This window comes from Pongo abelii, chromosome 8, assembly GCF_028885655.2.
Source record: "Pongo abelii isolate AG06213 chromosome 8, NHGRI_mPonAbe1-v2.0_pri, whole genome shotgun sequence".
Taxonomy (NCBI): domain Eukaryota; kingdom Metazoa; phylum Chordata; class Mammalia; order Primates; family Hominidae; genus Pongo; species Pongo abelii.
In genome coordinates, this window is record NC_071993.2 from 21,794,714 (window position 1) to 21,810,445 (window position 15,732).

A 15,732-nucleotide genomic window follows, 5' to 3' on the forward strand; every position below is an offset into this window, starting at 1 on the left:
TGGGAGACAGAGCGAGACAGGGGAACTGTCTGTTACTACTGTGGCACTGTGAAGGTGATGTTTATAGGGTAGGATGGGTTCATTGAGAGATTAATGCCAGACTGGAGAAATCAAACTGATAAGCTAATGATCTTTTTCTTAAAAAGATCATTTCAAAAAAAAAATTACTCTGAAGATATTTTATGTCTTGTTAAAGCTATAATCATGGAATAAGATTATTGAAAACTATTTGAGATATATTCTTTAGTTTTATATACATTAGTAAACATTTTAGGACTTAGAACATTTATTGATAATAGTAAAAAGCGTATCCTTATCTAGAAGAGGCTTGGCTTCATGCGCTGCTTTAGTCATAATAAGTTAAGAATTGCTAACTGCTGATGAACACTTAGTATGTGCCACACACTGTGTTAAGCAGTTAATAAGCATTAAGTGTTATTACTCATTATTTATATAGGACAAGAAACTGAGACAGAATTCTCTTAGGTTTTAAGTGATGGAGATATGCATTTTCCCTGGGTCCAGAGCCATTTAATTAGACAGTTCAACAGGTGTTTGCTGATGAAGGTCTAACACCACACTAGTGTAATGTCAGTCATACTTTAAGCAAAGAGATCCCTGAACAAATTTGAACCAATATTTTAACTTTCAGCAATAGTGTTTCTTATTGGTATGAAAAGTTAATTTTTCCTTCGGACTAATTTGAAATTGAGAAATCATTTAGTAATTGTGGCAACAAGAAGCTTCCCCCCATATAATAAATAAGTAGGAAGGAGAAAATGTATACAGTCATCCTTTGGCATCCACGGGGACTTGGTTCCAGGACCTCCTGCAAATAAATACCAAAGTCCAAGATGCTCAAGTTCCTGTTATAAAATGTCATAGTATTTTCATATAACCTATGCACATCTTCCTGTGTACTTAAATCATTCTTTTCTAGATTTCTTATAATACCTAGTATCATGTAAATGCTATGCAAATAGTTGTTATACTGTATTGCTTAGGGAATCATGACAGGAAAAAAAGTCCGTACACATTCAGTACATACTCAATTTTTTCCTCCAAATATTTTCTATACAAGGGTGTTGAATCCCCAGATGTGGAATCTCACAGACACAGAAGACAACTGTATTATGTATTACATCATCACAAGTTGTTTTTCATGATGTTGTTTGTAAAAGATTGACTTTCTTGAATGATAGGTTGATAATTTAGTAATGTCGAAGATGACTTTTGTAAGCACCTGTTGTTTAAAGTATAACATTCACTATAATACTAACTCCTGAGGCTAGGGGCTGTTTCTGACATACACCACTGTATCCTCACTGCCAGCACAGTGCTTTGGACATAGTAAATATTAAATATCATTTTAAAAAATGAATGAATACCATTAGTTGTCTCATGAGTGTATGTCATGTGGTTAGAAGTATCCTGTATGATTTTGTACTTGCCCTCTGAGTGTTTATAGCTAAGCTGTAAGACAAATTATTTGTAAGCCTTTTTTCTTTTCTTTACTTTACTTTTCTTTTTTTTTTTTTTGAGTTGGAGTCTTGCTCTATTGACCAGGCTAGAGTGTAGTGGCCCGATCTCAGCTCACTGCCACCTCTGCCTCCCGAGTTCAAGCAGTTCCCCTGCCTCAGCCTCCCTAGTAGCTGGGACTACAGGTGCACGCCACCATGCTCAGCTAATTTTTGTATTTTTAATAGAGGTGGGGTTTCACCGTGTTGGCCAGGATGGCCTCCATCTCTTGACCTCATGATCCACCTGCCTCAGCCTCACAAAATGCTGGGATTACAGGTGTGAGCCACTGGGCCCAGCTGTTTTTAAAGCTTTTCATGTAGTATTTATTTTGCCAGTTTATGATAAAAAGTATTATTAAGTTGGAAAAGATCATGGAGAGGTTGAATTGTACTTTGAAGTAGGCAGAAGACGAAGGCCAACATTACCTGAAAAGAAAGTAAAGGTCTGTTTGAGGGAAAAGCCTAATAGGAACAGGAAGCTTGTGTTTGTGGCACTGTGAAGGTGATGTTTATAGGGTAGGATGGGTTCATTGAGAGATTAATGCCAGACTGGAGAAATCAAACTGATAAGCTAATGATCTTTTTCTTAAAATAACTATTCTGGCTAGTTACCATTATTAAAGAATTTCATTAATGGAAAAGAAAAAAAATGCTATCTCATTCAGCTTAGCAATGCTAATATAATCTCTTATTTGAGTACATTTAAGTTTCTTAGGAACTCTTTAGTTACTCTCTCTTTTGAACCTTGGAACAGCCTTGTGAAATAGGACAGCTCCTCTTGATGTTGTTATTTCTCCTTTACAACTAGGATGTAAAGCAGGAGTAGAGTCAGGTTCTAATGTGATTCCCTCTTGAAATTATTGGCTAAAAGCATCAGTTTTAATAGTAATCAAAATTCTCTCATGACATGTTCAAATTGTAGCAGAGTACATTTTTTCTGGGAACTGTAGATCAAATTAGAGTAGAAGCCTAGAAAACACCTATAAAATGTTTGATTCAGAGTTTAGATTCTAAAATTTGTATTATGGATTGAAGTGTGTCCTGATAAATGGCCTGTTTTATAGTGACTTGTACAAAATGGAAAATTAGTGTGTTTCTAAAAGTGATTTCTAAGAGTTTTAAGTTTGGGGCTTATAGGTTTTGTTCGTTTTTTGACTGAACTCTTTCCGACGTACAGTTTTTTGGGTTCTGAACAGTTAGGCACGAGATCTTTTGAAACATCAAAAACAGTTTTGGAAGAGTTGACAATCTGTCCTTTCCTCTTCGCTATTTATCTTCACCACATTACAAAAATTTGTGGTTTACTAAAGTGAAAGTTGAGAACATCTTTTTCTTCACTAAAACCATCTTGTTATATTCTCTGAGAAAAGTCTGATATTCATTAACCCATTTATGCTGGAGGTTGCGCTTTTTTTGTGTGTGAAAAATCAGACTTTGGTGATGACCTTGAGCAGTAGGATATAAACAACTCCCACGAGCTTAGGTTCCAGTAATGGAACACGAGGCATAAAGAACTCAAATTGCAAGGGGTTGATGCTTTAGCATTCACTTTCTTTCTTGGGGCATAGTAAGTTGTCAAACTGGGTTGATAACCCGGGCCTTTTTGTTTTGTCTTTTCAAAGTACAGGTTGAGTAACCTGTATTAAAAATTCTTGAGACCATAGTATTTGGAATTTCAGATTTTTGGGAGATTTTGGAATACTTGCATTATATATACTTAGCAGGTGAGCATCCCTAATCTGAAAATCTGAAATCCAAAATGCACCAATGAGCATGAGAGTCATGGGAGCACTCAAAAAGTTTTGGATTTTGGGGCTATGTTTTTGGTTAAATAATATCCAAGGAATTCCCAGTTGTCCTTCCATTAAAAAAATTTTTGCCAACAGTGTTAGCCATAAGGGCATATCAGTTGTTTCCAGGATTAGCAAACCCAGGTCCTTTGAGTCGCAGCCTTGGTCCTAGTTTTATCAATTATTTTTCCCTCAGAAAGCCATATAGAAATTAATTTCTCATATTCTGAGCAGATTTTGCTTTTATTAGTATTTTATTCCTTGTTGTCTGCACCCTCTGCTTGTTCTTCTCGTTTGGGTGGAATAAAAGAGTAAGGGTAATAATGTCTTATTCATTTGTTATCTTTCTCTTTTCTTTTTTTCTTTTCTTTTTTTTTGAGACCAAGTCTTGCTCTGTCGCCCAGGCTGTAGTGCGGTGGTGCAATCTCGGCTCACTGAAACCTCTGTTTGTTCAAGTGATTCTTGTGCCTCAGCCTCCCAAGTAGCTCAGATTACAGGCACGCGCCACCGTGCCCGGCTAATTTTTGTATGTTTAGTAGAGACGGGGTTTCGCCATATTGGGCAGGCTGGTCTCAAACTCCTGACCTCAAGTGCCTGCCTTGGCCTCTCAAAGTGCTGGGATTACAGGCGTGAGCCACCACACCCAGCCATCTTTCTCAAAAATGAATGGTTCAAGATAGTGAGCTGAGTATAACTTAATGAGTTTTATGCTGCTATATAAGTCATAATGTATTTATGGTCATATATCAACTAAATTATCATACTTAAACTCTTCTCATCTAATAAATGACCTAGACCTAGAGTGGTGGCTCACATCTGTAATCCCAGCACTTTGGGAGGTCAGGGCAGGCGGATCACTTGAGGTCAGGAGTTCCAGACCAACCTGGCCAACATGGTGAAACCCTGTCTCTACTAAAGATACAAAAATTAGCTGGGCATGGTAGCATGCGCCTGTAGTCCCAGCTATTTGGGAGGCTGAGGTGGGAGGATCACTTGAACCCAGTGAGCTGAGATTGCGCCACTGCACTCCATCCTGGGTGACAGAGTGAGACTTTGTCTCAAAAAAAAAAAAAAAAAGATCTAAAGCATATTAGTGTATCATGTTGCTAATCATGTTGCTAATCATACTTTCTCCCATTAATGAAGCCTTTTATTCTCAGACACTTATTATACAGATTCATTTGTAAGCCCTTATGTCTTTTCCTCACTCTTTGTAAAAACACAGATACATTCCACACACTCCCATTAAGATTTGTGAGAATTCTATCACATTTGGTTCTCCCCCTCACGTCCCAATTATTAGCTTATAATTTTTGTTTTTGAAGTTCTAGGTGGCCTACTTAACTACACTTTTAGGTGAATTTCCCTCCATTTTTCTGGCCTATTTCTTTTTTTACCCTTGAGTCACTGGCAATTTCTTCACTGATTTCCTTTTTCCTTCCTCTCAACAGAAATTTCCATGCAGTATCGGCATGATGGAGCTTGCCCAACAACTAGTAAGTTGTCAAACTGGGTTGATAACCCGGGCCTTTTGTCTCCTCTAGTGCTCTTTCTAGTATGTTATGCCACCTCGGAACCTCTAAATTTTAATTTTCAAAAATGCAAGTTTTTCTTAATTGAACAGATACTTTTCTCCTGCAAAGATAATATACTGCTTTGTCTTGTTATGGAACCATATTACAGTCAAGTTGTATACAAATTTTAATTATTGTTGGTCTTTCAGTATGGTGCTTTTATTGCAGAATTGTGACTTCACCTCCTTCTTGAAATAATGTGGTTGTTTTTAACATTTTGTTTTCTATTCTTAATATAATTTTTCAATATTTGTATATTTGCATTAGGTGGTGTTTTTGATTAAGTCTTCTACATGTGTTGAGGCTTTCTTATACTGAAGTCTAGGAAATGAGAATATTTGATAGGGTTAGATGATATAATGAGGTTTTTCTTTATAATAAATATTGTTAAGTGTGCCCTAAGGCAGATTTACCTATATAGAATTGCATCCTACAGTGACTCACTTTTAGCAAGATATTACGTTGACATAGATGTCTTTTAAAAAGTGATTTGAAATACATATTTATTACTAAGGAAATTATTGTCATTATGACAATATATCTTAACATATCTCAATTTAGTTGGTAATATGTTGGCAAGTGGAATACAATATTTAAAAATTTATACCATGTAAAAATGGAGCCAAGCTTGCAGTTTTAATGATTCAAACAATGATACATGATAGACTTACTGAAATTTTATTATACTAATTCAGTGTATGGCTATGTATTTCTTTTGTGTATTTGAGAATGATCTTAACCTGAAGTCCTTTTTTCCTTACTTAAAAGCGTTCTCAGAGTTGCTGAATGCAATACACAATGGTAAGTTTTATTAGAATCTTCTCTAGTGGTTCGTTTATCACAAAGGTTGCCTTTTGTAGAGAATCTCGATTGAAAGCTAGCATGTTCTATTGATTAGATGAAATCCAGTGCTGCAGTGAGTCAATTGTTCAGCACCTTAGTGAAAAATTTTTGTAGATTGCCAATAAGAGGATGATAGGTCAATATGGTTCATCAGTTTGGCTTTTATTGTTTCTTTTTAAGGCAAAATGATAATAGTGTTTTAAGTTTCTGAAGGTCTTTTTATTTTTACAAATGGTTTTTTTAGTTCTTTTGAGATCTCTCTTGCCAGTGCAGGTAATTATTGGTACCTACGTGAAGAATTTGCTTGGAATATGAATTTTATTTTTTAGGGTTTGGGTTTATTAATGTATAGAATACTTTAATTATTTTACCCCTGTATTCCACATAGTGAATAAATGGAAGATAGTCTTTTAAATTACATCTGGTTTGGGACCAGGTTTTTTACAGTGGAGTTGTATCTTTTGCTGCATTGGGTTCTGAAATCAGCATATAAGGCAAATACTATCTTTGTAATGTAATTATAATGAAGATTATTCTTGCAAAAAATGTTTGAACGTTTCTTCAGTTTCCCCAAAGAACCTTCGTTAATCCTTTGATGTTCAAAAATTCTCATTTTGAGGCTAGTGTCAACTTTGTTGACTTTCTTTTTCAGTTATTAACAGATCTCATTTGTTCGAGACTGTTTATGTTCAAGACTCATTTGTTCAAGAATGCTTGATTCCAAGCAGTTTTTCAATACATTTTCATTAGCTTCATGAAATCTTGCATATTTTGCTAATGTAGTTTAATTTGCAGTCGATTTATGTTGCGTTTGGGTTTGATTGTCAGATGTTTACAGTATCGACAGCCAACAAGAGACTAATGGCATAATGAGCAGGCATAGACACTCTTGTTGCCTTAAGGGTGGGGGTTGTTAGGGTGGGAGGCTTATCTTAGAAATTATTTTTTATTAATTAGTAGATTGATTCATAATTCTTGTCTCCCTATGCAACCTGTGCCTGCGGAAGCTTAGATAATGAATACTCTTGATAAGAAGGAGTCCCTCAACACTAGGTATCTACAGGGAAAAGGGATTGGCAGCATCCTTGAAAATAAAATAAACTTGTTACTGTTATTTGGTAGAGAACTGTAAAAGCTGAAGATGTTTAACATCATCTTCAGTTTGCATAAGTAAATTTAGAATTGTTCTTTAATTCTTTAATCCTGAACATCTTTAGAAAATAAACTTGGGATTAAAAGAAAGTAGACATCATGGGAGCAATGTAATGGATTTATATTTTTCATTGCAAGTAGAAGTGTAGGATTGACACCTAGTGAATGATGTTTACCCTGTAGGTGATTGAGGGAGAGTCTCTTGGACTTCGCTGGAAAAATTTGTATAGTATTTTCTCTCCCCCACTGCCCCGTCCCCAACAGTTAGCTTTTCTTTCTCTTTATTTTTTCTTTTGAAATTTTTTGTGTTTGGGGTTTTTTTTTGTTTGTTTTTTGTTTTGTTTTGTTTTGTTTTTTGAGATGGAGTTTCGCTCTTGTTGCCCAGGTTGGAGTGCAATGGCGTGATATTGGCTCACTGCAACCTCCGCCTCCTGGGTTCTCCCAGGTGGACTCCCAAAGTGCTGAGATTACAGGCGTGAGCCATGATGCCCAGCCATACTCTTTTTACTTACTTAAGATGGATGGTTGGATTATTGATTGGAATCTTTTATCTTTATGAACATAGATAGTCCTTTACAGCTATATAATTTTAGTTTTTTTTCTAACTTTTTATTTTTTTTAGAAGCAAGATCTTGCTTTCTTACCCAGGCTGGTGTGCAGTGGCATGATCATAGGTCATCGCAACCTTCAACTCCTGGGCTCAAGTGATCCTTCCACCTCAGTCCCCTGAGTAGATAGGACTACAGGCGTGTGCCACCATGCCTGGCTAATACATTACTTTCTGAGATTATATCAGTCTTTTATGATTTCTTTGATTAGTCCTTGATTGTTTTTTCTCACACTGTTTTCTCCTTGACTCTTTTACGTACTCGTTTGGAAAATCTGCATACCTACAGCTTTCAAGTATCAGCTATCACCTGTGCTTATTAGCTTCCCAAATCGATGCCTCCAATTTATAGACTTTTCTCCTGAGTTGCAGACTTATATTTCCAAAAACCTAATAAGCTTCATTTCCGTATGATACTCAGCCACCTCAACCAGACTTAGGCTAGGAAGTTAACTTCAACTCTACCCTCTCATTTTCCTAGTCATCATTTTTTTAAAAAGCTCTTTTCTATTATTGATCAGTTTAACTTCCTTTTCTTTTGTATTTCCGCTGCCCCATTTGGTTATGTCCTACATTGTCATCTGAACTGTTTCAGCAAACTCCTAACCTTCATTCCATTATCCAGTCCCTTTTCTAGATGCTACTAGAATTGATGGTCAATCTAAAGTGCAAATCAGACCATGTCAAACTGTCTTACTTAGAGAATTTTCTGGGACTTATGGGATAATATTTGTACTCCTTCACATGGCATGTGGAGTTTTTCTTCATCTCGTTCTAATCTGATTCTCCAGTCTCATCCCTTCTTCTCCCCAACTTTACGTTGCATCAATAGAAGCTACTTGTAGTTTCCTGATGCTATACTACTATGTGCAACATCTCTGACGTAGACCTTGTTTGTATCTGTTGGTGTGGACTTCCAATTTTATCTAGTAAAAGTAGTTATTAAAACTAAGTGTAGTTTCGTTTACTTCCTGCAAAGTTTTTTTTTCAGAGTCTTTGATAGAATTAACCCTTTCTCTCTTTTTTAATACTTCTGGGTTCTCGTATGTGATGTTCTAATACTTCCTCCAGTTGATTTCTACTCTTTCTCTAGACACTTTTTTTTGTTTCTGTGAAATATATCTTAGTCATATTTATCTCACATTTGTGAAACTTCAAAAAAAACCTTTCATTAGACAGTTGAAACTCTGGATTATTTTCATCATTTGTTCTAGCAAGTGATGCATTTCAAAATGTTTTGAATAGAACTTTATAAAACTAAAATTTATTACTTCACAAAACTTATTCTGGAAAAATTAATACAAGTGAAATGACCAAGGAAATATTATTATTATTTTTTTTGAGACGGAGTCTCACTCTGTTGCACAGGCTGGAATGCAATGGTGCGATCTCAGCTCACTGCAACCTCCGCCTCTTGAGTTCAAGCGATTCTCCTGCCTCAGCCTCCCGAGTAGCTGGGATTACAGGCACCCACCACCATGCCTGGCTAATTTTTGTATTTTTAGTAGAGACAGGGTTTCACCATGTTGGCCAGGCTGGTCTCAAACTCCTAGCCTCAAGTGATCCACAAGTGATCCACCTCGGCCTCCTGAAGTGCTGGGATTACAGGCGTGAGCCGCCGTGCCCAGCCTCTTTGGCTACTTTAAACCAGCATTTCAAAATAATATTAAAAGTGAGAAAGGCCAAAACAAATGTATGAAACAACTCTATTACTTTAGCAAAGAACCAAGTTACTATACTGAAAGAGACAAGACAGTCCAATACAAAGTTTAATTCCCAAAGAAAATGAACATATTCCCAAGAATATATATGGAACTTATTCTAGGACAATGTAGCAATTAACAATTTTCATTCATTCAACAATTATGGCAAGCCTATTAGATGATGAGCTAAATACTGACAAAATAAGATGAATAAAAGCCAACTTCTAAAATAAATTATGGAAGAACCTAGAAAATACTAGAGCAAAACCATCCGTGAGACATGAAGATGAAAACTAGGAGGAGGATATGCTAGTTTTCAACTGGACTATAAAAGTAAACTATAATCTTTTAATACATACTACTTGTTTCATCATTTTTACAGGCATTTAAAATACTTCTATTAAGTGAAATAGAGAAATTAAACTTACAATTTATTAAGATCATGAAATCTCTTAGGCTGCTTCATTCCAGGGCACCACCACAAAACCAAACATGAAATACAAGGCACTTTCTTTTATGGGCATCGATTTAAAGTTAATTCTCCGTATAGTATTCTTTAAGATATTTAAATGACTACTTTCCCTTTCCAAACTGCCTTAAAAGTTTCTGAAATTTCCTGATACCTTTACATAATATATCTTTCCTTACTTTTCTGTTTCCGTTTTCCTTTGTTGGGACAATAATTTTAATATTATTTCTTCAATTTTTAAATTTCTTAAATTTCTCTGATCATATGCAGTTTATCCTGGTGGACCTAAATTGGTTTTTGAAATTGGTAAGGTGTTTTCCTAAAGTACTTTGCTTTGTATCAATATTATCCTTAATTCCTTACCTGAAAACACCAATTTCAAAAGTTTATGAAGTTATTTCACATTCCCAAAAGAACCACCTTCATTAAGTCCTAAGATCCTCTCTGAGAAAGAACAAATCAAGACATATGCTTTAAACTCAATATCTATGACTGTAAATATATAATATTTCCTTGGGGCCGTGCATGGTGGCTCATGCCTGCAATCCCAGCAGTTTGGGGGGCCGAGGTGGCAGATCACTTGAGCTTAGGAGTTTGAGACCAGCCTGGTCAACATGACGAAACCCCTTGTCTACTAAAAATACAAAAATTAGCCAGGCGTGATGGTGCATGTCTGTAATCCCTGCTACTTGGGAGGCTGAGGCAGGGAGAATCACTTGAACCCAGGAGGCGAAGGTTGCAGTGAGGTGAGATCGGGCCACTGCATTCCAGCCTGGGTGACAGAACAAGTCTCTGCCTCAAAAATAAATAAATAAATAAATAAATAAATAAATAAATAAAGTACGAAAGAGCTTACTTAGGTCAGTTTTCACAGCAGTATATTGCTAATTGAGTTCCAAGTCCCACTTATTGCACCTTTAAATTCCCTTTAATTATGATGCTTCTGGTTTGAGACAACTGCGCTCACTAAACAAATAGGGTTTGTTGGAGGAGGTAATGTTAACCAGTTATTCATATAGGTGCTGTAGGATGAGTATACGTATAAATGCCAGTTGATTTTAGAGGTGAACATTCTTTCTCAAGGACAGGGTTCTACTTAGGCTTGTCAGACTAGTTTATAAGAAACTGAATTTTTGTCCTTCATATGTGTCCCTTTTTTATTTCAGGGAAGCATTAAGTGAATAGGATTCCATGAAGTGGGATGAGTAATACTCAGGCGCATATAATTGTTCCAAAGCCAGTATCATTTGAGATTCACTATGTGTAATGAGATATTACTGATGGGGGATGAGTTGTCACTGTGAGCAGTATGGAGATTGAGAATCTAGCTCATTCTAAATCTAATTTCCTTTTAATCACAACAGACATTTTTTCTTCTTATGAGTTAGTGTGTTCTTTATGCTTATACAGTAAATTGTCACATCCTAGGATACAAGTGCTACGAAGTTTGTTTCAATACACACAAACTGTGAATCACTTGGTAAGGGAAAATTAGGTTAAAAAAGGGGAAGGGAACTAGGCCTTGGGCATAGTAAAGAGCTGCAAAGCACATTGGTTTAGGGGGTTGAAATGAAATTCTAGTGAAAGGCACCTGACGGGTAGTAAACCTAGACCTTAGAATTGCTGTCTTGAATCAGAGAAATGGTAAGGAGCCTACGATGTGTTTGTGGGAGACAGAACACATGATGAAATGGTATGAAATCTTATGGGCAGGGCTGTGATTATGCCTGTGTAGGAAAGAATTTGACTAATTTAACACAGCCTTGATAATAAGGTAGTATAAGACATGTACTTATAGATAAGACTTTTTCCATTTCAAAGTATCCAGGCTATTTTGTTGCTCTTGGTTCCTTGAAGATAGGCTTCAAAGACTCTTAAGGGCTAAACACATTTGGCTGGTGAGTCCCCCACTGGGGAGAAAAAGTAGTTTTCACATTTGGCTGGTGAGTCCACCACTGGGGAGAAAAAGTAGTTTCCAGTATCCGTGTTAACTTTTATAATGGAAAATGAATCTACACTTTCATTGAAACTGCAAGAGGGGTGGAACCTTAAAAGTTCCAACTGAGTAAGGGAAGCAGTACAAATGGGAATGAGTTGTATAATAATTACTTTTAAATTAACTGGTAATGCCATTACTACTCTCTTTATTTGGAGCACTGCAATTTTTTAAATTTACATAGGTTTCATGGGGATTTTAACCCTGATGATCCACCCCCACACTGCACCCCATCATAATATCTTCAGTTTTTCAACTTGTCTATCATGGTCGTTTTTAGGAAGTGGTGATTAAAAATCTGAAATTAAAGTGTGTCTTTTCTTTAGACAGAGATGACAGTTCTACACTAACAAAGCAAGAACTTAAATTCATAGGTATGTACCAAACTCCAGCATGGTTCTAAACATAATAGTGTTAAGTTAATCCTATTGTAGCTTGGAAACCTTCCCTTACAAACCAATATTAGCAATATGTACTCATAAAAAAAAATGATGCCTGAAGGAATTATCTATAACCTTGGATGGTAGGTGGGATGAACTATATGTTCTTATTGTTGTACTTATTTGGATTTGTCATATTGCTTAAGACTTGGTAGGTAGATCTTAGAATTCCTGAAACTGTTTACTTGTAAGGGCCTAGGCTCCTAGGTCTGATTTTGTACAGACCACTTTGTACACCTGTGTCCCTTCTCTCACTGAGATCAGGAAGAATATGAGACCATATTTCATGTTTTATAATCATGATAATTCTCTGATTCTTTAACATATATCTCAAATACTCTGAATCAGTTCAGAGAGAACATGTGTATTCTGAACTACAGAATGAAATCCACTACTCTTAACCACTTGAAGTATGCATCCACTCATTTCCCTCCCCTAAAAACCTCATTTTTAACATGCTGATAAAGCTAATTTTGTAGGCTGTGAGTATCTTCAATATGGCACTTTCCTTCTTGAGACTGTCTTAGCTTTTTATCATTTGACAAGAATATATTAGGTTCTTTCTTTATGTCTATATGTAAGGTCCTGGTTAGTTGCTTTGGGGAAATAAGTATACTGCAAAAGATAAATGATGCGGCATGTAAGTCCTCCCTTTGAGAACATACACTCTAAAAGGAAAAGAAATACATATATGTAATAATTTCAAGGGATGTACTTAGAACTTCTTTACTGGTCAGTAGGAGATCAAGGCCAGGGAAAATTGCTTTCAGCTGAAGGAATGAGCTATCCAGATAATGTAACATTTGACCTGATACTTAAAGAATATGTAAAATTTTGTTATTTGGAGATACAGGGATCAGAGCTAGATTCTCAGTGTGAGGTATATACAGTTAGCATGAGCAGTGGCATAGAATGAGAATACACAGGCTGTGTAAAGTAATATATATATAGTGTGTGTGTTATATATATATACACACACACATTTTTATATATATATATTTTTTTTTCTTGGCATGTTTTACCTCGAAGATACTGATATTTGATATGAAAAATAACAACATTAGCTAGTAGTCCAAGGAGTTGAAAGCAGTTGGTGTTGAGGTGGAAAAAAGATAATCAAACCTGTACTTTAGGAAGTTTCAACTGGTGGGTAGCATGTAAAAAGATGGAAAAGAGCTAATGCTGAAACAGAGTAACCCAATAGTTTTTTGTTACAATCTAACCAAATTTATTGATGGCCTGAATGAGGATCCTGGAAGTAAAACTGATGAGATGTGTATTACCCAAGAAGAACTGGTAATGACAGTAGCTGGAAAGGATGGGTATTCATTTACTAACACAATATGTAGGTAGAGATGTTTAGCCCAGAATTAAATAGAGCTTGGGCACCAAAGAGAATTGAAACTAGGCCACTTAGGGGGTAGTAACTGAAACTCTGAGACTGGTATAGGCTGAAAAATGTGGATAGAGAAGACAGAGAAAGAGGTTGAATCAGGTTTATTTTAAAATAGTGAAGTCTTAATAGGTAGAAAGGAGATTAAGGATTAAGATTCAAGGAGAGACATTTCGTAGATCAATAATCTGGAGCAGATGGGAAGAGATCAAGTGAACATGTAGAAAAATTAAGTTTGAAGGAAGACAGAGAATCACTGTGGAAACATTCACTGTCAGAAAACCTCCCACCAAACCGAATTAGTTTTCTAAAACCTTCGTAATTTGAATTAATGAATTTTTAAATTATTAGAAATTTAAAAAATAGATTTCATCCCAAAAGAACTGATTCTTTCAGGTATGTGTAGTAACTTGAATGTGTTTACAAAAGCATTTTCTTTTTAGTGTACTTCAGAATAGGGCTTCAATGATTAAATAAGAGTATTTAATCAGAGTATTTAATAAGAGTATTAAATATGCAACGGTTATGCATCTGAGCGAGTTATTTTATTTTAAATTCTCAGTGTTGCCTGAGAAGTGATCTCTCTCCTCTCCTCTTGTATTTTTTGTCCGAAATACCTGTATCCTGGAGTTACTGTTTGTGCCTGCCTGTCTGTCATTTTCTCTGCCTATTCTTTACTGTTACATAAATCACGAAGTGCTGCCTTCTGAACATTTTTTCTAATTTACTAATTTGAGGCTTTCTAGACATGACTTTCATATTTAATTTTTCTTTATTGTTTTCAAAACTCTTCTTTCATGTTGATTCAGGTCCTTATCATCTCTTGCACAGATTATTCTAATATCCTCTTTTTTACTTTTGTCAGTATACCTAGAGTTCATCAAATGGGCTTACTCAAGCCAGAATCTCAGAAATGAAGGTAGGGAAGAATGTCATTTAATCATCTATGATTTAAAAATAATAACTGCCAAGAATGCCAAATGTTGCTTATCTTATTCTTCCTTACGATAATCTTCTTGGGAAAACAAATTATAATTGAAAAGTGCTTGCTTAGTGAATCAGACATCAGAATAAAGGCAGTTTGATCATGTTTAAATATTATCATCATCTTGATAATACTTTTTTTTCCTCTCTGTATAATGTATTTGACTACTTTGCAGCTTCCTTTCACATTAACTTCTGGTCCTGCATTTGCAGAAACTATGTCCCAATCACCTTCATTAAACCTGGAGTTGTAGACCATGTCCTTGTGGGCTGTTTCTATAGATGACTGATATACTTGTTTCACACTCAGAGGGTCATTTTATTTCAGGATTTCTTGATATATACATATGGATATATATCTCTGGATATATGTATGTGCCCATTCCTAACAATAGTATATTTATGTATTAACAGCTTGGTATTTGGAATTTTGCTTCTCATACTTTTTTCCATCATGCATGCATTAGGAGCAACTAATATTTTTATTTCAAAGGTGTATTTGAAAGCTTATAGCTTTGGCTTAGGAAACCAAAAACTTTATTTCATGTTGCCAATAATAGAAAATCTGATTTTCCACCCCGATTAGGTCTTCTATGGAACTATAGAGAGAAAACAAATCAGCATAATAAACATAAGACATGAGGGAAGATAGTAGTAATTTGAAACAAAATTTAAAAAGAAATTTTATATATTCAGCTATATTTTATAATAGTCAAAGCAAAGAACACAGTAAAAGGGTAATAATGCAATGGTTACAGCCAAGGAACAGAATAATAAATGGGTAAATCAGATGAAGGAAACTTCCTAGAAAGAAGGAAAGTACCAAGACTGTGGTGCCAGGGACTTAATAGACTGGGCACGGTGGCTCACGCCTGTAATTCCAGCACTTTGGGAGGCTGAGGCAGGCAGATCACTTGAGGTCAGGAGTTCAAGACCACCCTGGCCATCATGGTGAAACCTCATATCTACAAAAAAAAAAAAAAAAAAAAAAAAAAAAAGAGCCAGGTGGGGTGGTGCACGTCTGTAATCCCAGGTACTTGTGAGGCTGAGGCATGAGAATCGCTTGAACTTGGGAGGCGGAGGCTGCAGTGACCTGAGATCACGCTACTGCACTCCAGCCTGGGTGACAGATGAGACCCTGTCTTAGAAAAATAAAAAATAAAAGGGCTTAATAATAGAAGTGACTTCCATTCTAAGGAAATGTAGAAAATATGAAAAGACTAGACATACAGAGATATTTATCATTACAAAAAGTTGCAAG

At 35.8% G+C, this 15,732-nt stretch overlaps 1 protein-coding gene across 22 annotated transcripts in view; it reads left to right on the top strand.

The window, feature by feature from the left end:
* Positions 1-15,732, top strand: part of MLLT10 (MLLT10 histone lysine methyltransferase DOT1L cofactor) — a 226,161-nt gene that overhangs the window by 157,675 nt on the left and 52,754 nt on the right. For 11 of the 22 annotated variants that reach the window (XM_054522034.2, XM_054522041.2, XM_054522035.2 and 8 more), the window contains 4 exons: positions 4,762-4,806; positions 5,653-5,685; positions 11,981-12,028; positions 14,353-14,406. In XM_054522034.2, the coding sequence (XP_054378009.1) occupies positions 4,762-4,806; positions 5,653-5,685; positions 11,981-12,028; positions 14,353-14,406 (180 nt within the window). The remainder of the gene's footprint in view (positions 1-4,761; positions 4,807-5,652; positions 5,686-11,980; positions 12,029-14,352; positions 14,407-15,732) is intronic. The other 11 variants (XM_024253474.3, XM_063727508.1, XM_054522038.2 and 8 more) reach the window with 3 other exon arrangements.